Source organism: Ambystoma mexicanum, chromosome 10, assembly GCF_040938575.1.
Source record: "Ambystoma mexicanum isolate Mex_15411 chromosome 10, UKY_AmexF1_1, whole genome shotgun sequence".
Classification (NCBI taxonomy): Eukaryota; Metazoa; Chordata; class Amphibia; order Caudata; family Ambystomatidae; genus Ambystoma; species Ambystoma mexicanum.
The window spans coordinates 176,905,862-176,931,781 of NC_090932.1; the positions used below are offsets into that span (position 1 = coordinate 176,905,862).

The 25,920-nt window shown below is 45.5% G+C and overlaps 1 protein-coding gene across 2 annotated transcripts in view; it reads left to right on the top strand.

Annotated features, from left to right (window-relative positions):
• Positions 1-25,920, top strand: part of PLAT (plasminogen activator, tissue type) — a 118,758-nt gene that overhangs the window by 64,051 nt on the left and 28,787 nt on the right. For both annotated transcript variants that reach the window (XM_069617661.1, XM_069617662.1), the window contains exons 4-7: positions 1,237-1,365; positions 3,362-3,472; positions 10,744-10,918; positions 14,054-14,145. In XM_069617661.1, coding sequence (XP_069473762.1) covers positions 1,237-1,365; positions 3,362-3,472; positions 10,744-10,918; positions 14,054-14,145 — 507 coding nt within the window. The remainder of the gene's footprint in view (positions 1-1,236; positions 1,366-3,361; positions 3,473-10,743; positions 10,919-14,053; positions 14,146-25,920) is intronic.

A 25,920-nucleotide genomic window follows, 5' to 3' on the forward strand; every position in this document is an offset into this window, starting at 1 on the left:
AATATCATTTTCTCTAGGGGACTCCTCTCCCATTCCAAAGACCACCCACAGTACCACCGTGACCCCAAGGACAGAGTCCTGCAACAGATGATAGGCAACATGCCTGTAACCATGGCAGATGGGCCTGGGTCTCCTAGCAGGGTCCTGGTGACAAGGGCCGTGTTTCAGGACCAGTTCAAGCTCCCGAGTCCCATGAAGTAGCTTGCAGTGGGCAGATGATCAAGGGATCTCACAGTTCACGCCTCGAGGAGCTTTCAAAGGCAAGATCCAAAGGTCTAAGTTAGGTTCTAGATTACATTCTAGATACTAGGTGCATCACTAAGTCACTATCACAAGCAAGAGATGACCGTAAGTCGACAGAGTTCCAGGTATTGGACTTTAGTGTTGCTTCAAAGATTCAACAACCTTTGGGAACCAAGCTCAGGGTGTGTAAAGGAACTTCTGTGAGAAGTCCTCCTCTACCACACAGTCACTGGAAGAACAGCATTTAGTTCATTCAGTGGTAAAGCTGGAAACTCACGAAATTAGAGCATACACATTAGGGTGTCACACACTTAAGTCAGAGAACGGACAACAATTTGAAAGGTTCTGTTTGCGATTTCAAATCTTGGGGACCTGTACATTTGTCTTTTTCGAGGTTTAGATCTATTAGCATAAACCTTTGGTTTTAAGATTGAAAGAAAATAAATTGTGTTGGAGACATGGTGTTGGAGGGCAGCATTTGATTTTGTTGGCTAGGTTGTAGTGTCAGGGTTAGATTTGACTTTGTTGGGTTTGTCTTAGGTTGTGTGGTCAGGATAAAAGGTAAGTGCCGGTTTTTGTTGGGCTGGTTGTTAGGCTGTGTTGTGAGTTTGAAGATTAGCGTTGTAATTTGTAGGACTTAATGTAAGGTTCTTGGGCTCAGTGTAGGGTTGTGGCATTTGTTTGAAAGGGGTCTTGTGGGCCTGGATTTTGATCATGGTCTTTGAATTGAAGGTTGACATTGAGTGTCTGGGGCTTGGTGTTGGCCCTGAGCGTTAAAGGTGTTATTAGCTTAGGGATGCCTGTGTGATTTGATTGTTCTCAGCGTTAGCATTGAGTGATGAGAAAGGAGTACGCACTTGACACAGCAGGAGATAGGTTAACTCGAGGGTTTTTGTTGTTAGGGCGCTAGGTTTAGACATTAGGGCCAGTTCTGTAGTGTTGGGGTGACTTTTTTCCTGTTATCCTGAAAATGTACCACTTTGTCTTCCACAGAAACCTGCAGGGACCGCTCCTCTAATCAGATTTACAAGAGAGGAGAGTCTTGGCTGCGGCCCGCAGTCCGCCGGGTGGAGTTCTGCCGATGCGATGGGCAGATCCGGTGCCATGCCATCCCAGTGACAGGTGGGTGTCTGCCCATCTGAATATGAGCCCATCCTTTCCAGAAAAGTTCAGTGTTAGAGCCCCCTGCATGCATTTCTTCGGAGCGCCCCTCGTTCCCTAGGTTTGCGCGTTGCGGGCCCATTCTACACATAGTTGGCTAAACCTGGACCCACTATCTAAAACATGTAAATGGGATCCTGACAATGAGCCTTTTAAACAATGGAAGGACAGGCATGATTGCAAACACCTAAATGGTGCAAAATCCCATTTGCCCCAACATTGGCCATAGCATCCCTCATCCCTCATCCTGACCCTACCAGACATCATGGCTCCGTACTGACCGCAGTGGATATCAGGCCACAAAATTACACTGCCCCACATAGTCCTTACTATTGACCTGGTCATGCATCCCTCGTGCAGATCCTTCCTAACACTGCACTCCATGCTGGTCCATCAAGGCGCCATTCCACGTGTTGGCCCTGCCAGACATCTGCCCCTACGTCCTGACCCTGCTGTACATCTTCTACCATACTCGCCTTGCCAGACATTGTCCTCGGTACTGGCTCGGCCAGATATCGGCCTGCGATCTGATTGCGCCAGTCATCACCCCCCCATAAAGACTGTGCTGGACATTGTCCTTCATACAGACCCCAGCAGATATAGACCTCCATGTCTTACATCGACTGACATTGCTGTCGTCTGTATTGGCCTTACCAGTTATCGTCATACGCACTGATCCTTACCAACCTTATGCTCCAAACCTGCAATGCCAAACATCTTTATATTGAGCCTCATAGACATATTGTTCTGGTGAGGATCCAGCCGAACATCAACCTCTATTCTGATCCTAAGTCCTTCATACATACCCTACCAGAAAGATACCTCTATTCTGACCCTGCTAGACATTGTCTGGCTATGTCCTTCATACATACCCTACCAGAAAGATACCTCCATTCTGACCCTGCTAGACATTGTCTGGCTATGTCCTTCATACATACCCTACCAGAAAGATACCTCCATTCTGATCCTGCTAGACATTGTCTGGCTATGACCTTCATACATAGCCTATCAGGAAGATACCTCCATTCTGACCCTGCTAGACATTGTCTGGCTATGTCCTTCATACATACCCTACCAGAAAGATACCTCCATTCTGATCCTGCTAGACATTGTCTGGCTATGTCCTTCATACATACCCTACCAGGAAGATACCTCTATTCTGACCCAGCTAGACATTGTCTGGCTATGTCCTTCATACATACCCTACCAGAAAGATACCTCCATTCTGATCCTGCTAGACATTGTCTGGCTATGTCCTTCATACATACCCTACCAGAAAGATACCTCCATTTTGACACTGTCCTCTTCATTTACCACACCAGTTACCACCAAACTCACTGCCTCTTAGAAACATCGCCCCCTATAGTTACCCTGGCAGTCATGATCCCCCACACATATTCTGACAGACATCATCCCTCGTAAACATCTTGCCCCGATATTGTTCATCACACTGACACGGCCAAATATCAGCACTTGTATTGACCATCCTAGACATACCTTCTCATACAGACCTATGTAGGCGTTGTCCTCCATACTGACCATAAAGGCAGATATTGTCCCCCATACTGACCCTTCCAGACACCATCCCCGATACTCTGCGGCAGCCCTCAAACCTTCCTCTTGTAGCCGTACCCACTCTCCTGCCACCAAATGAACAAAGTGCAGATACCTTCTGTTCTGCCCACCCTCATGCCCCAGAGAATGTCCTGCCTCCATGCCGCCCTTTCACTCCTATACCCACTCTCCCCATTTATAACGCTCCAGTTATTTAATCTCGGGAGGATAGCTCAGGAGCAGCGCGCTCACCTTGAAAGCAAGATGATACGTAGCAACACAGGTTTGATCCCCGGCTCCGCACTTAGAAACCGCTGGGTATTAAGCGCACTATAAATAACCAATTGAGTAAATAAATGCCCTCTCTTTTGCTGGCTTGATGTTGGGTTTCCTTCCATTTCAGACTGTTCTGAGCAGAAGTGCTACAATGGTGGGCGCTGTCAGCAAGCATTCTACTCCTCTGAATTCCTATGTCGGTGTCCGAGAGGCTTCGCCGGGAAGCTCTGCGAGATAGGTGAGTTCGGGGAGAGTGTGAGATGGGCCAGCGAGAGGTGGGTGGTACGCAAGAGTCGAATGCTAGGGGTGAGCAAGGGAGATTCATGTAAACATGTGAAAAAGGGAGCACCTCAGTGGGAACTGCAAGGCAGAAGATTGGCCTTTTTCAAGGGAATGAGAGACGTTTGGTGTCACGAGGGCTTTTGCCTGCCCTGATCATACCAATAACACCATGTAGGGAAACGTATGGATGCACCCACCTAACCCCATTGTACCAAAGGCATAGGTGATGCCACCACAACCTATGGTGGGAGATGAGGCGAGGGCTGGGCCAGGGAGACCGCCATTGCACAATGGACCCCACTGAGGCTCCTGTGAAGAGAGGCAGTGTGTATCCAAACTAGGGGAGTTGGGAGAAGCTGGCATGCCTCGTTTCACCAGGGCTACTGAGGGGAGCGAGGTGGCTGTCGTGCCTAGGGGATGGACGTAGCATGCATGACCTCACCATGGCTTGTAGGCGGGAATCAGGTGGCACCTGGCAGGGAGAATATAGGTGGTAAAGTATGAGTAATCTAAAATGGGCTCTTTTGGAGAGAGGAGTTGTGTGCCTGGAGAGTTAGGAGAGCGTACCAGAGACTCCTGTGGGCGCAGAGGGGTTTACTCAGCACTTAGCAAGCCTCATGTGAAGAGTTGAGGTGGGTACACGGCTTGAGCAAAGTACACAGCATGAGTGACATCATAAAGCCTCCTGAGGGGAGGGTTCTGCACTAAAAAAAATTTTTTAAAAATGTGAGTGGATGTTCCCAAAATGGGGAACTCCCGTCCCCTGCACACTATCTATAATCTGTATATACAGAAAAATAATTTGGCAGTGTGATGTACTCTTATAAGGCAATGTGTTGTAACACTGTCCTAGAGAGTCACCCAATGAGCTTCATATATTTTAGGTACATTTATATAGTCTTAATCTACTGTGAGTAAAATTGACTAACAAATTTTAGTCAAAGCAAGATATAAATGAAAAACAGTAACAAGTTTTTTAACACAAGAATTTGACTTTAATCCATAATGTGATCACCCAACGCGTTTCGAGATTTCTCTCTTCATCAGGGGTACATAAATCGAGAATTTTCATAGTTTCTATTAAAACAAAGAAATAATATCAATTTTAACAGAATGATATAAGTGTGAATTAGTTAGTAACGAACAATCAGTTCAAATTTCAGAGCATAAACTTTTGATTACTGCTGTGGCAAATATCCTTATTTTTGTGAACTCATCATCATACAGTTTCATAACATTTCCATGGAATCACAAAGTATTGATAAGGCATAATAGTTATGGTTTGCAGTTTTATAAATGCCATTGCCTGCATTTTTCAAAAAATCCAGCATTCTAAGAATCACAAATGAAGAAAATTTAGCTTGCTAACCTTTTGTGAAGTATAAAAAGGGGTCCTCTGGAGGTCTTGTCTCAAGAAGGAAGATAACATCCAGGGAGTTTGGTTAAGGAATACGGGTTCAGCAATTACACGTGGTTGCCTATACCAAGGATCATAAATTAAAAAAGAGCATATGGTGGTTTATGAGTAGTATAAATGTATATACAATAATTAGGAGCTAACAAGGTTTTAGTAATTTTCTGAGAAAAATACAGGAATGCATAAAAATGCTTAACACGTAGTTGTCTATTACAAGGATAGTGAATTTGAAGGAAGCTTATGGTTGTTTTAAATGAGCATATGTATATATCAAATGAATTGGATATATATTCTTTTCTAAAGAAAATATAAGCGTGCATAAGAGAAGCTAGCCTTGTAGGAGTGCTTAGAGGCGCCAATCAGGAAGTAGGAGTAGATTGGTTGCAGACAGACCAATGTTAATTGTAATATCTCAGGGAGAACACCTTGTAACTGTGAAGAAATCGAGCAGAGTATTGTTGTAATAAAGTGCTCTAAGTTAGATACGTGGCTAAATGAGCGTATGCCCATAGAAACTTACTTGAAAAGCGTTTTCAAACGATGTTCGGAACAAGACGCGGTAGCAGACGCCGTCGCGCTGGAACTTGATTGTCTACGGCGTTTGTTTACTATTTATAACATCATAAGAGTGACGTAGGCACGCCAATGAGTGCCCATGACAAGTAGTTCTCACGAGTAAATGCGCACGCGTAGTGCGGCATTTTTCTATAGGAAAAAAACACAAAAGCCGAACAAGATTGCCGGCACAAAGTAAAAGAGCCTAAGATTTTCGATATATTACCCATAAAAAATCGGGCCAGATCTGTTTTAAGATAATGTGGCAAACCACCATATGCATAAGATATATGCAGTGTCTATGGTGATTCGCGACGCATGCGCACGATGAAAATTGCATGATTGATCAAAGCAAAAGTAAAGGTGTTCGAGTAGGAAACCATACCAAGACAGTATTGGAGTGCATAATTTGATAATATGCCTATGGTCACAAAATGCATAGGTATTGGTAGGGAATAGTGTTTCAGTAGTATTTCAAAATTCTCAAGGAGATGTTATAAAATGGGATTATGCATAGGATAATCCAAAGTGCTGTTCCATATAGGGATTCACAGTCTGTGAGGAGTAATTATATCTCCACTAGGTATTGACATAAGATTTATACAGATATTATTGTATACATCTGGCAAAGAGACAAAGAAATGTTCTTATTCTGTACATGGTAAAACATGGTAAGAAGGGATAGCCAAAGGTAACAACAGGATGTTAATATTATGTAACATTTATGAATCTTTCCACAAAGAAATTCTCTCCACAAGGAAATTCAAATGCTGTCCCATGCAAGGATTCACAATCTGTCTATATTTGTGTATTTTTCCACCCATGTGTAGTATCTCAGATTACAGTGCAGTGATGTAGTTACTTGCTAATTAGGTGTTTACAAAAATGGTCCCAAATAATAGTCCTCATTAATACCTGGCGGGTTTAATGAGTCAAGGCGATGGATCCAATATAATTCTCTTTGGGATAGTCTTTTTTCGATATCGCCACCTCTGGGTAGAGGATGTAGAACTTCTAATACTACTACCTTCATTTGTGCAACATTGTGATTATGGTCTCTAAAATGTCTGTAGACGGGTGATTTGATGTTTTTGGTTCTGATGTTTGATTTATGTTCCGTCCATCTTTCTTTGGCTTTCCTTGCTGTTTTGCCTACGTAATATTTACCACACGGGCAACGTAGCGCATAAATTACATTTTTAGAGTCACAGTTTCATAATGCTTCAATGGAATTTTCTTGCCTGTGTGTGCATGTCTGATATGATCTCATTTGATCACATTGGAGCAGTGTTGGCAGTTGAGACATGGGAAGGTTCCTTGTTTAGGTTTACTCAAGAATGTTTGAGTGTTTTTTTTTTGTGTCTCCGCTTTGATAAGTCGGTCTCTAAAGTTGCTGCCTCTTTTAAATGTTAGCATTGGTGGGTCTGGAAAAAGGGAATTCAATTGAGGATCTGTTTTGATTAGATCCCAATTTTTATGAATTATCCGCTTGATTTGAAAGCTTTGGCTGGAATATCTCAGGGTGCGTATCAGATTTGTTTTGACTTGTTTGGTCTTTTGAGTCAAAAGTTCTTCTCGGCTTTGTACATCTGTTCTTCGAATTGCTTTGTCTAATAACTCTTCTGGAAAGCCCCTGTCTATAAATCTGTTTTTGAGAGAGGCGTATTCATCCTGCAATTTTTCAGTATCAGAGGTTATTCTTTTAAGTCTAAGCAATTGACTATAAGGTAAATTGTCCTTAAGATGTTTGGGGTGAAAACTGTGGAAGTGCAGAGAGCTGTTCACATCTGTGGGTTTTCTGTAAATCTTTGTGTTGAATCCCTGATTGGTGATTTCGATTGTCATGTGTAGGAAGTTTATTGATGATTTTCCAATTTCGATAGTGAATTGAATCCTGTTGTCACATTGGTTGAGATATGTCCAAAAGCAGATTTATGGACAGGGGCTTTCCAGACGAGTTATTGGACAAAGCAATTCGAAGAACAGATGTACAAAGCCGAGAAGAACTTTTGACTCAAAAGACCAAACAAGTCAAAACAAATCTAATACACACCTGAGGTATTCCAGCCAAAGCTTTCAAATCAAGCGGATAATTCATAAAAATTTGGATCTAATCAAAACAGACCCTCAGTTGAATTCCCCTTTTCCAGAACCACCAATGCTAGCATTTAAAAGAGGCAGCAACTTTAGAGACCGACTTATCAAAGCGGAAACACAAAAAAAACCACTCAAACATTCTTGAGTAAACCTAAACAAGGAACCTTCCCATGTCTCAACTGCCAACACTGCTCCAATGTGATCAAAGGAGATCATATCAGACATGCACACACAGGCAAGAAAATTCCATTGAAGCATTATGCAACCTGTGCCTCTAAAAATGTAATTTATGCGCTACGTTGCCCGTGTGGTAAATATTACGTAGGCAAAACAGCAAGGAAAGCCAAAGAAAGATGGACGGAGCATAAATCAAACATCAGAACCAAAAACATCAAATCACCCGTCTACAAACATTTTAGAGACCATAATCACAATGTTGCACAAATGAGGGTAGTAGTATTAGAAGTTCTACATCCTCTACCCAGAGGTGGCGATATCGAAAAAAGACTATCCCAAAGAGAATTATATTGGATCCATCGCCTTGACTCATTAAACCCGCTAGGTATTAATGAGGACTATTATTTGGGACCATTTTTGTAAACACCTAATTAGCAAGTAACTACATCATTGCACTGTAATCTGAGATACTACACATGGGTGGAAAAATACACAAATATAGACAGATTGTGAATCCTTGCATGGGACAGAATTTGAATTTCCTTGTAGAGAGAATTTCTTTGTGGAAAGATTCATAAATGTTACATAATATTAACATCCTGTTGTTACCTTTGGCTATCCCTTCTTACCATGTTTTACCATGTTCTACCATGTACAGAATAAGAACATTTCTTTGTCTCTTTGCCAGATGTATACAATAATATCTGTATAAATCTTAAGTCAATACCTAGTGGAGATATAATTACTCCTCACAGACTGTGAATCCCTAAATGGAACAGCACTTTGGATTATCCTATGCATAATCCCATTTTATAACATCTCCTTGAGAATTTTGAAATACTACTGAAACAATATTCCCTACCAATACCTATGCATTTTGTGACCATAGGTATATTATCAAATTATGCACTCCAATACCGTCTTGGTATGGTTTCCTACTCGAACACCTTTACTTTTTCTTTGATCAATCATGCAATTTTCATTGTGTGCATGCGTCGCGATTCACCATAGACACTGCATATATCTTATGCATATGGTGGTTTGTCACATTATCTTAAAACAGATCTGGCCCGATTTTATGGGTCATATATCAAAAATCTTAGGCTCTTTTACTTTGTGCCGGCAATCTTGTTCGGCTTTTGTGTTTTTTTCCTATAGAAAAATGCTGCACTACACGTGCGCATTTACTCGTGAGAACTACTTGTCATGGGCACGCATTGGCGTGCCTACGTCACTCTTATGAGGTTATAAATAGTAAACAAACGCCGTAGACAATCAAGTTCCAGCGCGACGGCGTCTGCTACCGCGTCTTGTTCCAAACATCGTTTGAAAACGCTTTTCAAGTAAGTTTCTATGGGCATACGCTCATTTAGCCACATATCTATCTCAGAGCACTTTATTACAACGATACTCTGCTCGATTTCTTCACAGTTACAAGGTGTTCTCCCCGAGATATTACAATTAACGTTGGTCTGTCTGCAACCAATCTACTTTTACTTCCTGATTGGCGCCTCTACGTACTCCTACAAGGTTAGCTTCTCTTATGCACGCTTATATTTTCTTTAGAAAAGAATATATATCCAATTCATTTGATATATACATATGCTCATTTAAAACAACCATAAACTTCCTTCAAATTCACTATCCTTGTAATAGTCAACTATGTGTTAAGCATTTTTATGCATTCCTGTATTTTTCTCAGAAAAGTACTAAAACCTTGTTAGCTCCTAATTATTGTATATACATTTATACTACTCATAAACCACCATATGCTATTTTTTAATTTATGATCCTTGGTATAGGCAACCACGTGTAATTGCTGAACCCGTATTCCTTAACCAAACTCCCTGGATGTTATCTTCCTTCTTGAGACAAGACCTCCAGAGGACCCCTTTTTATACTTCACAAAAGGTTAGCAAGCCAAATTTTCTTCATTTGTGATTCTTAGAATGCTGGATTTTTTGAAAAATGCAGGCAATGGCATTTATAAAACAGCAAACCATAACTATTATGCCATATCAATACTTTGTGATTGCATGGAAATGTTATGAAACTGTATGATGATGAGTTCACAAAAATAAGGATATTTGCCACAGCAGTAATCAAAAGTTTATGCTCTGAAATTCGGACTGATTGTTCGTTGCTAACTAATTCGCACTTATATGATTCTGTTAAAATTGATATTATTTCTTTGTTTTAATAGAAACTATGAAAATTCTCGATTTATGTACCCCTGATGAAGAGAGAAATCTCGAAACGCGTTGGGTGATCACATTATGGATTAAAGTCAAGTTCTTGTGTTAAAAAACTTGTTACTGTTTTTCATTTATATCTTGCTTTGACTAAAATTTGTTAGTCAATTTTACTCACAGTAGATTAAGACTATATAAATGTACCTAAAATATATGAAGCTCATTGGGTGACTCTATCGGACAGTGTTACAACACATTGCCTTATAAGAGTACATCACACTGCCAAATTATTTTTCTGTATATACAGATTATAGATAGTGTGCAGGGGACGGGAGTTCCCCATTTTGGGAACATCCGCCCTCTTTTTTGTTCTAGTACCAACCCAGATGCCAAGGTTGCGATTATCTCCCCTGCACCTCAAATCTCCTCAATCTAATAACCAAAGACACCTAGATTACCTTAAATCTTGATATAACAACTATTTCGAATTGCGGTGTGCATAGTGTTGAACACTTGGTTGTATTCTGGGAGGGTTCTGCACTAACATGTTACAAGTAAACGCACATAGTCTCCAGTGGGGAGCGAGCGTGTGTGCCCGGCCTGAGGGTAGCGCACCATGCGCAGGGCTTTTTGGTGGCATAAAACACAAGTGACCCCAAAAGGGCTTCTGTGGGTACCTGATGTGTACCCACAGAATTGAATTCACCAGGGGTTCCGTGGAGAGAAGATGTGCGCGGCCAGCCGGGGTACGCACATGGCATAATTGATCATGGATCTTCCCTCCCTTAGATACACAAACCACTTGCTACCAGGACTCCGGCGAGACATACAGGGGCACCTGGAGCCAGACTGAGACGGGGGTTGAGTGCCTGAACTGGAACTCGACTGCAGTGCAACAGAAACGATACAACGCCCGGAGAACAGACGCGACACTGCTGGGGCTGGGGAACCACAACTACTGCAGGTGAGTGAGTCAGCAAAGAAGATGGCCCCGGTGGCATGCAGTGGTGCTCACAGGGGCGGAGGCGGGGTAAGGCCAACCAAAATCTGTAAATTCCCACTCCGCAGCGCTGTGTGGCCATTCACAGATGGTAACATCACTGCGGTGGGCCCCACCACATTAGCTTCAGGTCCCACTTGTTAGTCAATCCTGGCTACGCCTCTGGGTGCTCACTCATAGCTACACAAAGAGTGGCTGCTGTTGAGGTGGGAAGTGAGCCACCGGGCTCTTATTGCAGGCCAATGAGCCGAAATAAACAGTAATTCCCTAGTGACGAATGGGGAAGAGCTGATAAATACAAAGGCGTATCATGCCACAACATGTGGTTTGATAAGAAGACAAAAACACAATGAGCATAGAAAGAGGGGAGACAATGTAGGCACAACGTCACATCTTGCCAGTGGCGTCACCAGAAATCAAATTTAGGAGTGGCACAGAGGGGGGCCGAAGACAAAAGTAGGGGCGCCACAGACAAAAGTGGGGGGTGGCGCCTATGAAAGGTAATGTGTGACGTCACAAGCACTCCTGCAGAGAGGCTTTTGTGCACACCAACTACCCACACCCCACTGCACCCCCGCCCCATCAGAATGCAGGAACAAAACCATTCAGTGACTAATGGCCCATCAATAGCAGTTTCGTGCTCTACATTCTGATGGGAGGGGGCTGCAAGCTGCTCTGCACACTATGGAGGTCGCTGTGCAGAAGCCATACCGATGCCAGAATGCATACCAAGATCACTGCCTTGAGACAAAAGGAGAGTATTTGCCATGTGGTATGCAGACATTTGCCTTTGTGAGTGTCACAAATAACACCACGAACGTCACTGCTCGCCTTAGTTAGGGAGGTCACAAGAGAGGGCCCAGGATTTCAGCGGGGTGGAGGGGCCAGGCCCCTCCAGACCCTCCCCAAGCGACGCCACTGCATCTTGCACAACGTAAGGTGTCATGAAGGAGACATACAAATACGAACTATCAGAAACGATGGGCTGATATGAAAAGTGTTAGCGATTTGTGAAATGTGTTGTGTAACAAGGTGTACAAATGTATGCAATTAGCAAAGCGCACTACTGAAAAGGGCAACTCGGCGCACTGAGTAGGGCTCATGGAACAGGACCGGGCTGTGCCAGCGCTAGGCGAGCACAGCTAGGGGCACACAGTCTTCCCCACAGCACATTTTCCGGCACGAGGGATGCACTTGGGTGCCCCATTGGCAGGGGACCTAGAGGAGAGGAAGGAAGCCACATGCAGAGACCCTGCTGAACCTGCATGGGGTAGCATGAAGTGCACTTTAAACCTAGCGTGACAGGAAGATTAGGACATTGCACTCGAACCCATGCCATGAATACACACAATCCACAAGCTATCGCATGTGAGTGGATCGGTGATGTCACTTACTGAAAGAATTCTGTTTGTTTGTTTGTTTGTTTTGTTATTTATAATGCGCTACGAACCCAGGGGAACTGCGCAGTTTACAGGGATATATATGCATTTTCTTAGTTACACAATGGTAATACAATAATAATGACTCGACGACATATACAATACAATATACAATGACATCAGATTCACACAGAAGAATATACAGTAATGTACAGCAATGGAATTTCAGCATTTGTATTATCTAAATGATAGTTTCATGGGTGCTTAAGTGAAGGTAATAAGAGGTGGGCACCTCAGAGGGGGTGTCTACTGTGGGGTATTTTTAGAGATGAGCCAGTGTTTAGTGTCCTTCCTGAATTTATGGAAGGACTGGTCTGCTCTTAAGGCGGTGGGCAGAGAATTCCACAGTTGAGCTGCCAATACGGGGAAACTACTGCCCCCTGCTTTTTTTTTAGTTTATACCTAGGTACTTTTACGAGGCAAGCGTTAGAGGATCTGATGTGTTGGGCGGTGTCATTCTTGGAGAATCTTTCCGCTAGGTAAGGAAGGGCTGAGTTATTAAGGTCTTTGTAGGTTAGGGATGCTGTTTTTAAGTTGTATTCTCTCGCTGATGGAGAGCCACTTATTGTCTCTTGTCATGCCAGAGATGTGTTGCCTTCTGGAGATACCCAAGGCAGTTCTAAGAGCATTGTTCGGCAGGATCTGGAGTTTGTTTGTGACGTAGTTGCTGGCACCTAGGTAAAGTGCATTGCAATAGTCGAGATTTGATAAAACTAGAACTCTGGCTATGGTGGTACAGCTCTGTGTGGAAAGGAAGGGTTTGCAGGCATAAATGAGCTTGCATGTGTATGCTGTCGCAGAGGCTGTCACACTAACCTGTTTACGCATATTCAGGGAAGAGTCTAGGCAAAAGCCTAAGGTTTTGACCTCTTTGGCCACTTTAATGTCATTTCCATCTATGTTAAATGATAGTTATTGGTTACTCATTGGCCTTTCCTTAGCATTATTGGAGCCCATAGCCAGGCTTTAGGTCAATGCCCTGTTTCTATGGTGGTTTCACTTGGAGCAGTCACCCAATATACAGAGGACTCGGCATCTTCCTATGCGGGCTACTTCTCGTTTGGACCTCTGCAGAGGCTGGGGCAAAAGGGATGCTGACTGTGGCAACCCAGCCCGTGTGACAGCACTCACCTCCTGCCCTTAGATCTCCAGGAGTGGACCTTTCATCCCAAGCCCAGACACGGTCTGTCTGTACAGTCCCCCACCACACAAGAGCGAGAATGGAGGGGAAGTTAACCCCTTACCCACATCAGGGACAGAAAAAGGTCAGCAAGGGTTTCCAGCGGGTGCAGTACCCTCTTTCCCTTGGCACTACTTCATCAGTGACTGGTTAAGCACGAATACCCACACAGGTGCACCTTGACTACAGTGGCACAGAGATTTCAAAGACTAGTTCATACAAGTAACACAATAAGTGTCCCTGAAAGAGAGGTGAATGCAAGCACAGGCGGTCGATTTAGTGGGCAAATGTGCTCTGGCAGCTGGTGGTTGCTCACTCGGTTGGTGTTTGCTGTACTGGAACTCCACCATCACAGAAGAGCTAAGTGACAGTCTGTGAGACAGTCTGTTTCTTTACCTGTCACCCTGGCATTGTGTGAATCTGTTTGTCTGTGTGCAGTGTGTCAGTTCTAACAGAACATGTACCTTCTGTGTCTTTCAGAAATCCAGACAAGGACTCAAAGCCTTGGTGTCACATTTTCAAAATGGGATCCTACACCTGGGAGTACTGTGGCACTCCGTCCTGCACCAAGGGTAGGTATCACTGCACCACCACCACTTGGCATATACACCTTGGACACGTGCCAACACACAGTCTTTATGCTATAACAGCCAACAGCGCATGGGCAGTACAGCACCCCCACACATAGTGTGGATGAGTAGTGAAGCGCAAATCTAACATTGTAACAACCGATCATAGGCCTGGGGCAAGCACTGCCCCCCGCCAGCCCCCAGATTGCACACAGGCAGGCGCAACGTCATTGAGCTGACTGGGCTGAAGGCCCGCCCCCCCAAATGTTAACTGAGGGGCAGGGCTTCCGTGCCCTTTAACAGTTCAAAGGATCAGGAACATGCTTCTGGGCGCATTTTGTTTCTTCCGAGGCAAATCTACTATCTGCTCGGAAGTCTGAGTCACAGTCCGCTGAGACACACAGGTTGCGTCCCAGGCTCTGCATAATCTTATGCATAATCTACTATCTGCTCAGCTCGGATAATCAAGCAGTGCCCGTTTCCCCGAGTCACAGTCCCGCTGAGACACACAGGCTGCGCCCCTGGCTCTGCATAATCTTATGTATAATCTACGATCTGCTCGGATAATCAAGCAGTGCCCGTTTCCCCGAGTCACAGTCCCGCTGAGACACACAGGCTGCGTCCCTGACTCTGCATAATCTTATGTATAATCTACGATCTGCTCGGATAATCAAGCAGTGCCCGTTTCCCCCGAGTCACAGTCCCGCTGAGACACATAGGCTGCATCCCAGGCTCTGCATAATCTTATGCATAATCTACTATCTGCTCGGCTCAGATAGTCAAGCACTGACCGTTTCCCCAAATCACAGTCCCGCTGAGACACACAGGCTGCGTCCCAGGCTCTGCATAATCTTATGCATAATCTACTATCTGCTCAGCTCGGATAATCAAGCAGTGCCCGTTTCCCCGAGTCACAGTCCCGCTGAGACACACAGGCTGCGCCCCTGGCTCTGCATAATCTTATGTATAATCTACGATCTGCTCGGATAATCAAGCAGTGCCCGTTTCCCCGAGTCACAGTCCCGCTGAGACACACAGGCTGCGTCCCTGACTCTGCATAATCTTATGTATAATCTACGATCTGCTCGGATAATCAAGCAGTGCCCGTTTCCCCCGAGTCACAGTCCCGCTGAGACACATAGGCTGCATCCCAGGCTCTGCATAATCTTATGCATAATCTACTATCTGCTCGGCTCAGATAGTCAAGCACTGACCGTTTCCCCAAATCACAGTCCCGCTGAGACACACAGGCTGCGTCCCAGGCTCTGCATAATCTTATGCATAATCTACTATCTGCTCAGCTCGGATAATCAAGCAGTGCCCGTTTCCCCGAGTCACAGTCCCGCTGAGACACACAGGCTGCGCCCCTGGCTCTGCATAATCTTATGTATAATCTACGATCTGCTCGGATAATCAAGCAGTGCCCGTTTCCCCGAGTCACAGTCCCGCTGAGACACACAGGCTGCGTCCCTGACTCTGCATAATCTTATGTATAATCTACGATCTGCTCGGATAATCAAGCAGTGCCCGTTTCCCCCGAGTCACAGTCCCGCTGAGACACATAGGCTGCATCCCAGGCTCTGCATAATCTTATGCATAATCTACTATCTGCTCGGCTCAGATAGTCAAGCACTGACCGTTTCCCCAAATCACAGTCCCGCTGAGACACACAGGCTGCGTCCCTGGCTCAGCTGCCAGTGCCGTAATGTACTCGACAACAGCTTTCTTTTGTCATCATCAGCATAGCCTTTCTTATGCATGAAGGTGAATTTCCAATTTAAAGACCACCAGTCACCTTGCAAATCTGTGACAGTTAAAGCGAGCAACACAATAAAGCACCCTTTGAAAAGGGGCTAATACCCATAATGTCTAATCGCTTGATATGCTAAAAAGTCAAGTTTGTTTTCATGTCCTTAGTTGAATGTTCCTAAAACCATACATAACAACACGCTGGAGGTTTGTGACGAATCTCCAAACCTAAGTGAGTTTATGGCACAACTTATTTCATTGTGCGTCTTAAAGCGCTGAAAATAAAGTGGGTAAATAGATATTTTGCCTTTTGCATCTTCTAGTTTTCCATCCAGGGTGTGGAAAATAAAGGTGCACTGATATTATTTTGGCCCAACATGCTGCTGCTAGAAGGATTTATGCAATGTGTGTATTTTGCATGTAAACTCTATAGGACAGTATTATTGTAGGTATTGACACCCAAAACTACTTAGATATGTGTTCCAAGTAAAGCATGGAAGAAGGTGGTCGTGCCCAAAATGCAGAGTTGGTTAAAATCCCTGCTTCGCTGTTTAGCGTGAGTGTGTTATCCCGGGCAAATGATGTCATCTCACCATGACTTCAACTGCAAAAATTGGAGCGCGTGTAAGTGATTACATTTACACCCTCACATTAGGACAGTTCTAATTAAGTGTAGGGACAAATTGGTGTTCCCTTGTGCTCCTCTGCTGGTGGCTCCAATACTGTCACATAGAATTGCATTATTGCTGCACTGGCCCTCCCCCAGTCTCGTAACACGTGATTTGACAGGCAGACATAGTCTCACCAGCCAGTCAGTGCACCAGAGATTCTAGTATAGCCGACTAACTGTGGTGAAACCAACATTAAATGTTCTCCCCTGTTGCTACCAGCCGCTGAAGTTGCTTGCGCCTCTAGAGTACTGACCCAGACTCTGCAATGTCCTGTTAAACTATGAGATGGAGTCTTTCATTGCACACCATCAGCCATTTTCACACTTTCTAGGGCCTTCAGGATCTGCAAGAAGTGGGTGTTTTCAGACTTAAAGGAGAGAGTTAACTGATTGTAACATTGAAGCTGCACTAGAATCGTCTCATTACAATGAGTAATGAAGTTAGATGCCCCTACACAAGTAGGTCTGCCACTCCTCCACTGTCTGTGAAGTTAGCACCTCTCCCAACATTTGAAGGGTTAGCCCCCGCCTAAATTTTAGCCTGGGTGTACCCCTGCATGTGCGTACTTGCATTTTGGTAGGCAGAGAGGTGAGGGAAGCCTATCACCAAAACTGGCAGTGTTAAAGTTTTACTGTCTTTGTTCAGGAAAATGTACTTGAACAAACGCAGTAAAACTTTAAAGCTGCTACTTTCAAGAAAGACTTCCATCGCCTCTGTATATTGCGCATTAAATTATACTATTTGATAGTTGGTCCCCACACCAGACCATGGGGGCTGGGGGCGGGGTAAGTGGCCCCTCCCATCACCACTTAGCCCCCCGAACCCCCAAAATGTAGGTTTTGTTGCGCCCCCGCACACAGGCAACCACTGGTACAAGTAGTAAGCACAAAGAACACAAGGGGTTATTTCCAAAAATAAAAATGCAATCAATTCTTAGGGAACATCACCGTATCCCATATTAGAACCCTGGGCCGGTGAATACCCCTTTCCTATTGGTCAATTTGCAGGCCATAACAAACGGTATAGCTGGCAGTTTCATTATAGCCTGCAAATTTGCCCTTTGCTTTCTTGTAGCTCGGAATGTCGAGCACTAACAGTGCTTCACCACCCTCTAGTGGACTTCTTTAAAATAACATTTGCCTACAAATGCCATGCTTTTTTTGTTTTGTTTAAATGCATGACGGCTGGGGGCCGCAGTGCGCAGTGAAGTCAGAGAGGAACCCTTTACTTGTCAGTCACTCCCCCATTCTGTGAACCCGAGCACTCGCCTCAGGCTGTGTTCCCTCACTTACCTCCCGTGTGCCCCCTTCCTCCTCCCTGTGCACTCACTCATGGGAGTTGCTAGGTCTGGAAAAGACTGGGGCTAAGCTGATGTCGGAACTGTTGGGACTGGGGGCTAGCTAGTCTTTTGGCTGTAGCTCCTGAGATTCTATCCGGGGCTACAACCAAAAGATCAGGGGCTGTAGCCCCCCCCTTAGCAACGCCCCTGCACTCACTCAACCCCCTCAACTATCCTTTCTCTGCTATCCCTCACTCTTCCATGGTCCTCGCTTGCCTTCCCTGTACTCCTCCGCTCACCCCTTCATGTGCTCTGTCCCACACTCGCACCTGCTAACTCCCTCCTACTGTGCCCCTTTACTGACCCTCTGTGTGCCCACTCACTACTTACTGAGTATCCCCTCTCTCATCACCCAACTCCCGTCTTCGCTAACTAGCTCCTCTCTGTGCCCACCCACTGCTCACTCTGTGTCCCACTCCCACCACCTCACTCACCTCTTTCTGTGCCCACTTTATCCCCACTGTCTCCCTTCACTCCCCCTGTCTCTGGCCCTCCCACCTATCGGGAGCTCCAGGATGAAGGAAGCGAATCTTATACTTATCAATAAGAATTGAAGTCCCCAAAAAAACAATAGTAAAACACATATTTTTAAATGAACTCTTTTCTCTTTAGCCATGGGTTCTAATAGCTTTTTGTCATGTTGGTTTTCATGTTTTTTATAAACTTAAATATTCCACGTGGAATATTTAAGCTCCCCCCCAAAAAATAAAATATTTTAAAAAATATATATTTTTACATAAATATTTTGTGTGTTTTCCCATGGGTTCTAATAACTTTATAGACTTCGGCGTCGGGCCGTACCGTTGTTATGGGCCCTCATACCTTGTTAAAGGCCCTTGCTTTGCTCGGGCCATTAACTCGCAGGAGCACTACACCGCACGCAGCGCCGTAGCCGTGGCACTGACACCACCAGAATGCCGGTAGGGCCCACGGTCCACGGAGCAGCTCTACCTATAATCATGCGAGCTCCACTCTGGGAGCCTCATAATTACAGTGCCACTGGCATGGCGAGACTGCCTCATGGAGTGGCACTCCACAAGACCCGCTGGCAACAACACTGCGTGTAACAAAGGGGGGCTCAGAGCAGAGCGCAACGCTTCCCTTTAACATGGAAGCACTGCAGCGATCCTCCCTGTCTACTACGATTAGAAAGATCACCTGGGTTGCACAAAAGTAAGGCGACCCGGGTGAAATAAAATTTTGAGTAAAATAAAAAATAAACCCCACTGCCCACGCTTCAACACGCAGACCCGGGTCGTTCCTGAAATACGCGACCCAGTTCTTCACAAAATTACACCCTTTGTGTTGTCCCTGACAAGCTCCTCACAGAAGGGCACCGCCATTTTGAAATAATGGAAAACATTACTACAGGGTGCGCCTGCTATGAGGAGAACCCTAGAAAATGTATGAAAATAAATACTTGGCCAAAACACCATGCATGGCAAATTGTTTCGACAATTTTCCGTTAAGCACTTCATCAAGAAAGTGCCTCATTTCCTGCCTCTTAAACAAACAATTCAGGAACAGGGTATGTCCAGCCCCCAAGCGAGTGACATTTCCTTCAAACTATTTGGAAACACAAGCGTCCATGAATAGATAGAAAAGCCTAGGGGAAAATAAACTGAAATACAAAACTAAGACACCACCTAGAGTCCCCTCCAAAGCACCTGGACACCATTCTATAAATTATTCTGAACTAGAAACATTAGACATTAAATATCAGAAGCTAACACACCCAAAATGTCACTAAATAGGCTACAGCCATTTTCTGTACTTGATCAGCTGAGAGACGACCGGGTCTGAATATCGACCTGCCACTGTCCTCGATAGCTGCCTACAATGCTTTTCTGCAGGAGTGAGAGCCTCCTCTGGCGGTGAGTATCTACCTGCCACTGCCCTCGATAGCCCTCCTCTGGCGGTGAGTATCGCCCTGCCACTGCCCTCGATAGCCGCCTGCGGCGCTTTTCTGCAGGAGTGAGAGCCTCCTCTGGCGGTGAGTATCTACCTGCCACTGCCCTCGATAGCCGCCTACGAGGCTTCCCTGCAGGAGTGACAGCCTCCTCTGGCGGTGAGTATCTACCTGCCACTGCCCTCGATAGCCCTCCTCTGGCGGTGAGTATCGCCCTGCCACTGCCCTCGATAGCCTTCCTCTGGCGGTGAGTATCTACCTGCCACTGCCCTCGATAGCCACCTACGAGGCTTTTCTGCATGAGAGTATCTACCTGCCACTGCCCTCGATAGCCGCCTACAATGCTTTTCTGCAGGAGTGAGAGCCTCCTCTGGCGGTGAGTATCTACCTGCCACTGCCCTCGATAGCCCTCCTCTGGCGGTGAGTATCGCCCTGCCACTGCCCTCGATAGCCGCCTGCGGCGCTTTTCTGCAGGAGTGAGAGCCTCCTCTGGCGGTGAGTATCAACCTGCCACTGCCCTCGATAGCCGCCTACGAGGCTTCCCTGCAGGAGTGACAGCCTCCTCTGGCGGTGAGTATCTACCTGCCACTGCCCTCGATAGCCCTCCTCTGGCGGTGAGTATCGCCCTGCCACTGCCCTCGATAGCCTTCCTCTGGCGGTGAGTATCTACCTGCCACTGCCCTCGATAGCCACCTACGAGGCTTTTCTGCATGAGAGTATCTACCTGCCACTGCCCTCGATAGCCGCCTACGAGGCTTTTCTGCAGGAGTGAGAGCCTCTTCTGGCGGCGAATATAGACCTGCCACTGCCCTCGATAGCCGCCTACGAGGCTGTTCTGCAGGAGTGAGAGCCTCCTCTGGCGGTGAATATAGACCTGCCACTGCCCTCGATAGCCGCCTACGAGGCTGTTCTGCAGGAGTGACAGCCTCCTCTGGCGGTGAGTATCTACCTGCCACTGCCCTCGATAGCCCTCCTCTGGCGGTGAGTATCGCCCTGCCACTGCCCTCGATAGCCTTCCTCTGGCGGTGAGTATCTACCTGCCACTGCCCTCGATAGCCACCTACGAGGCTTTTCTGCATGAGAGTATCTACCTGCCACTGCCCTCGATAGCCGCCTACGAGGCTTTTCTGCAGGAGTGAGAGCCTCTTCTGGCGGCGAATATCTACCTGCCACTGCCCTCGATAGCCGCCTACGAGGCTTTTCTGCAGGAGTGAGCGCCTCCTCTGGCGGTGAATATAGACCTGCCACTGCCCTCGATAGCCGCCTACGAGGCTGTTCTGCAGGAGTGAGAGCCTCCTCTGGCGGTGAATATAGACCTGCCACTGCCCTCGATAGCCGCCTACGAGGCTGTTCTGCAGGAGTGAGAGCCTCCTCTGGCGGTGAATATAGACCTGCCACTGCCCTCGATAGCCGCCTACGAGGCTGTTCTGCAGGAGTGAGATCCTCCTCTGGCAGTGAGTATCAACCTGCCACTGCCCTCGATAGCCGCATACGAGGCTTTTCTGCAGGAGTGAGTGCCGCCTCTGGCGCTGAGTATCTACCTGCCACTGCCCTCGATAGCCGCCTACGAGGCTTCCCTGCAGATGTGAGAGCCTCGTCTGGCGGTGCGTATCAAGCTGCGATCAGGGTCACATCGAAAGCTCAGCAACCCTCCGTTCTCAGGCACTCTTAGTCTCATGAAAAGAGAGCAACCCCCAGAGCGTAATCATGTATTCATCCCAGTGATCCAATAACTCAGAAACCACATAACCTGCCGACAATAAAAGCCTCGGGTATTTTCCAAACAATTCACCCCTCCATCTTGCAATTCAGGGTGTGGTACGATGACGAGGGTCAACGCGCACAGCTAGATAATGCCTTCACAGTAAGCCCAGATGAAGATGCCGGCTGATATGCCACAAAAATCCCCTTCATGTCAGTGACAGAAAGCCTGACAACCCAGGTGCAGCAATGCGTGAGCAGCCCAACCATGAAATGTGCCCGGCCCAATCTCTCGAACACATCAGCAAACTGCCAAGCGATGCAACTTGTTTCCTTCTACTGTAAAACAACTGAAGAAGTAACGTTTGAAAGAATCTGGTACACCAATCTGCCACTGGGCAACAACATGCCCACGATCAGCAAAAAAGACCTTTCCAAAACATACACAACCCGCCCCCTCTGTGTTACGGCAATCCCAACATTAGCCAACACCAGCCTAGAAGCCTGTGAAATAATGACAGTAACTGGGCACAGGAAGGAGTCCTCTATCCAAGGCTACTGGGAACCCCCAGACAACCACAAAAATATCCATGCTCCACAATCTTGCACAAAAGAGCAAGCAACCAGAATCCCAGAAAGATGACGAACAGCATGGTTCAGTCCCCATTGCCAATGCGTGAAACCCTAATCCCGCCACCCTCATTCCTGCCTGGACAATTGAAAAACTGCACACTCAATTTCCATGGCAATCTGCAGTTTAACCTGAAATAATTATCATTCTTTTCTTTTTTCCTCTGCACCCACTGCATGGTTTGTTCCTTAAATCAATTAAAGGTGAACTGAAAAACATTTAGTATTGTTTCTCTGTTGTTTAATGTATACAAACTACAGGACACAATAGCTTTGTATACCATGCCCTCGGGCCATACCGAGCATTATGGACCCTGAAGACCTTGTTAAAAGCCTACGCTGTGCTTGGGCCTTTAACTTGGTCATCAGGGTCCATAACTCCCGGTACGACCCTCGGGCTAGGTCTATAAAGCTTAAATAGAAATCGGGCCAAAACATTAATTAGGCAATAATGCAGTGTTAACTGGGTACTCTTCTAGTTCCTAAATCATCTGATCCAGAGTGATTCCTTGCTCATAACAATCCACCAATCTGATGGCCTCAAGATATGCTGTCACTGGGGCGATAGGCGGCGCTTCAATCCTAGGCACACTCTTAGATGTAGGATGAGGTAGGCCAGTAGCGCCGCCCCCCCAGCGACTTCCCCCAATTCTTATTAACAGAGAAGGATATACAATCCTATAAAAAGCCCTTCTCAATTCTTCAAATATTGTCCGCAATGAAACAAAGGCCTTCTACATCTACGGTATCTCGTTATCAAATGTAGTGTTGTTATGCCCTGAAGAATTCTGTTTCCCCCACAAAACATTCTCTGGAAGAGGGATGTTTGTCTTAATATTGTATCTGCGCTGAACCCTCTTTCTGGACATTTAGATCCGAAGTGAAAGACTGGCTCTTTGCCCGGCAACATTAACTTATTATTCAGCTGCTACTGTACCTTCCACACGCATCAACCACCACCTTTGCTGGGCCGTTGATCTTACTTCTATTATTCAGGACCTTTGTGAAACTAGTATTCCTGGCCCTTTGATTAGTTACTTGCTGTACCATTGCTACTGTACCTTCCACACGCATCAACCACCACCTTTGCTGGGCCGTTGATCTTACTTCTATTATTCAGGACCTTTGTGAAACTAGTATTCCTGGCCCTTTGATTAGTTACTTGCTGTACCATTGCTACTGTACCTTCCACACGCATCAACCACCACCTTTGCTGGGCCGTTGATCTTACTTCTATTATTTAGGATCTTTGTGAAACTAGTATTCCTGGCCCTTTGATTAGTTACTTGCTGTACCATTGCTACTGTACCTTCCACACGCATCAACCACCACCTTTGCTGGGCCGTTGATCTTACTTCTATTATTCAGGACCTTTGTGAAACTAGTATTCCTGGCCCTTTGATTAGTTACTTGCTGTACCATTGCTACTGTACCTTCCACACGCATCAACCACCACCTTTGCTGGGCCGTTGATCTTACTTCTATTATTTAGGATCTTTGTGAAACTAGTATTCCTGGCCCTTTGATTAGTTACTTGCTGTACCATTGCTACTGTACCTTCCACACGCATCAACCACCACCTTTGCTGGGCCGTTGATCTTACTTCTATTATTTAGAACCTTTGCAAAACTAGTATTCCTGGCCCTTTGATTAGTTACTTGCTGTACCATTGCTACTGGGCCTTCCACACGCATCAACCACCACCTTTGCTGCGCCGTTGATCTTACTTCTATTATTTAGGACCTTTGTGAAACTAGTATTCCTGGCCCTTTGATTAGTTACTTGCTGTACCATTGCTACTGTGCCTTCCTTTTATTACCATGCTTCTACAGCCTAGGGAGGTTTCTTCCCGGCTTCCTGTATTTATTCCTATTGTTGCCATGTTGATCCATCTGTAACCGGGTCTTCATGCCTTTGTCGTCTTCTTTGTGTTTGTACTTGCAATGATCACCTATGTTCAAGCGCCCAGATACCTCAGGGTTAGGTGCGCTCTACAAATAATAAACTAAACAAAACGGTGTATAGTCCAATATTACAGCCGTAAGTCCCGAAAAATAATTGATTGGAGCAATTTGGCTTTAGCAGATAAAAAAAAAACAGTTTTCTATACGTGGAATGTGAATTCTCCCCCATTACCCAGTTTAAAAAACACATCCTTTCCTGTCAGTCTGATTAGGGGGGAAAGTACTGTGGAATAAGCATGACGTGGCAAAATGTGCATATTGCAGAAATGTATTTCCATACTTCACTGTGGCGAGAGCTTTGCCCATACTGTAGATGGATCCAGTAGTCCAGCATCCTTGGTTATCAATGACCGATGGTTATAGCATTTAAACAGAGGCAGAGGTCCTCAGATGTCTTTGTCCATCAAAAAATAAAACAAACCAGAAATGCGGCTGGGATGGTTGAATAAATGTACTTCCGATGTCCGTCATCAACATCTTGCTCCATTGCGGCTTCAGGCGTCCTGGTAAATGCATATGCTTCTCTGGAGGGTCATTCTTCTCAAGCCCCGCGTCTTTGCACAGACATGAAGGATGTGTTGGCAAGTCTTAATTTCTTTAGGACCAAACGCATCAACACAATATGCAATGATTTCATCAATACACCAATACACCAACACAATATGCAATGATTTCATCAATACACCAATACACCAACACAATATGCAATGATCTCATCAATACACCAACGCATCAACAAAATCTGCAATGATCTCATCAACACACCAACGCATCAACACAATCTGCAATGATTTCATCAATACACCAATACACCAACACAATATGCAATGATCTCATCAATACACCAACGCATCAACAAAATCTGCAATGATCTCATCAACACACCAACGCATCAACACAATCTGCAATTATTTCATCAGTACACCATCCTCCATTTAGAGCTTTGTGGATTAACAATGCACTGTGCATTGTTTTACAAATTCTACTTATTTTTGCCTTCTCCAGCATACACCTGTGTCACATGTTATAAGGAATGGTATTCAATTAATCATAGAAACCTCTCGGTCATGCCTAAAATTAAGGAGTCTTTGGTACCGTGGCGGGTGGTTAATTTCGAGCCATCAACTGTCTCCACCAATTTAGCTAATTCCTTCAGCTTTCATGGGCTCTCCGATTCCTGCTAATTCCTGTTCATTCAGAATCCAGCAGAAAGAAATGTATCGGTCTCTGATTCTTAGTTTCACTAGATGACACCCTTTCACCTCTTGGCTAAACAATTTGCCAATCCTTATAACTGAGCCACATCATTTCTGCCATGTAATTCTGGAAAAATGTTGGACAAATAACCCTTATCTGAATATTATAAATATTCGCACCCGGCCAAGAACCATTGACCAATCAGGTGGCTGCAACAGCGGGCGAGAATATACATTCTCTGCCCACTGTTCCAGCCACGCAAGTCCCTTCCCTGTGTTATGTGGGCAGGCAACAGGGACAGCCTCTCCCTGTTTCCTACCAACCCCTAGAACTCCCCAACCAACCAAAACCTTTCCCCACCCTCCCTCCTTCCCCACTTACCTGCATGACCAGAGCTTTGAGCTCCGGTCCGCTGCACTGACCGCTCCAGCAACAATAAACTTAGTCTCTTTTCTCTATGGCGGCAGCGATCTTTGTTTCTTTTACTTATTTATTTTCCTTCAGAGATTGGCAATCTCCGGAGGAAAAACAAAGAAAGCTATTCGCACTCCGGATAAACCATGGGTTGCGAATGGCTTTCATGCACCGGTGGGAGGGTGGCATGGCCCGTAACGGACT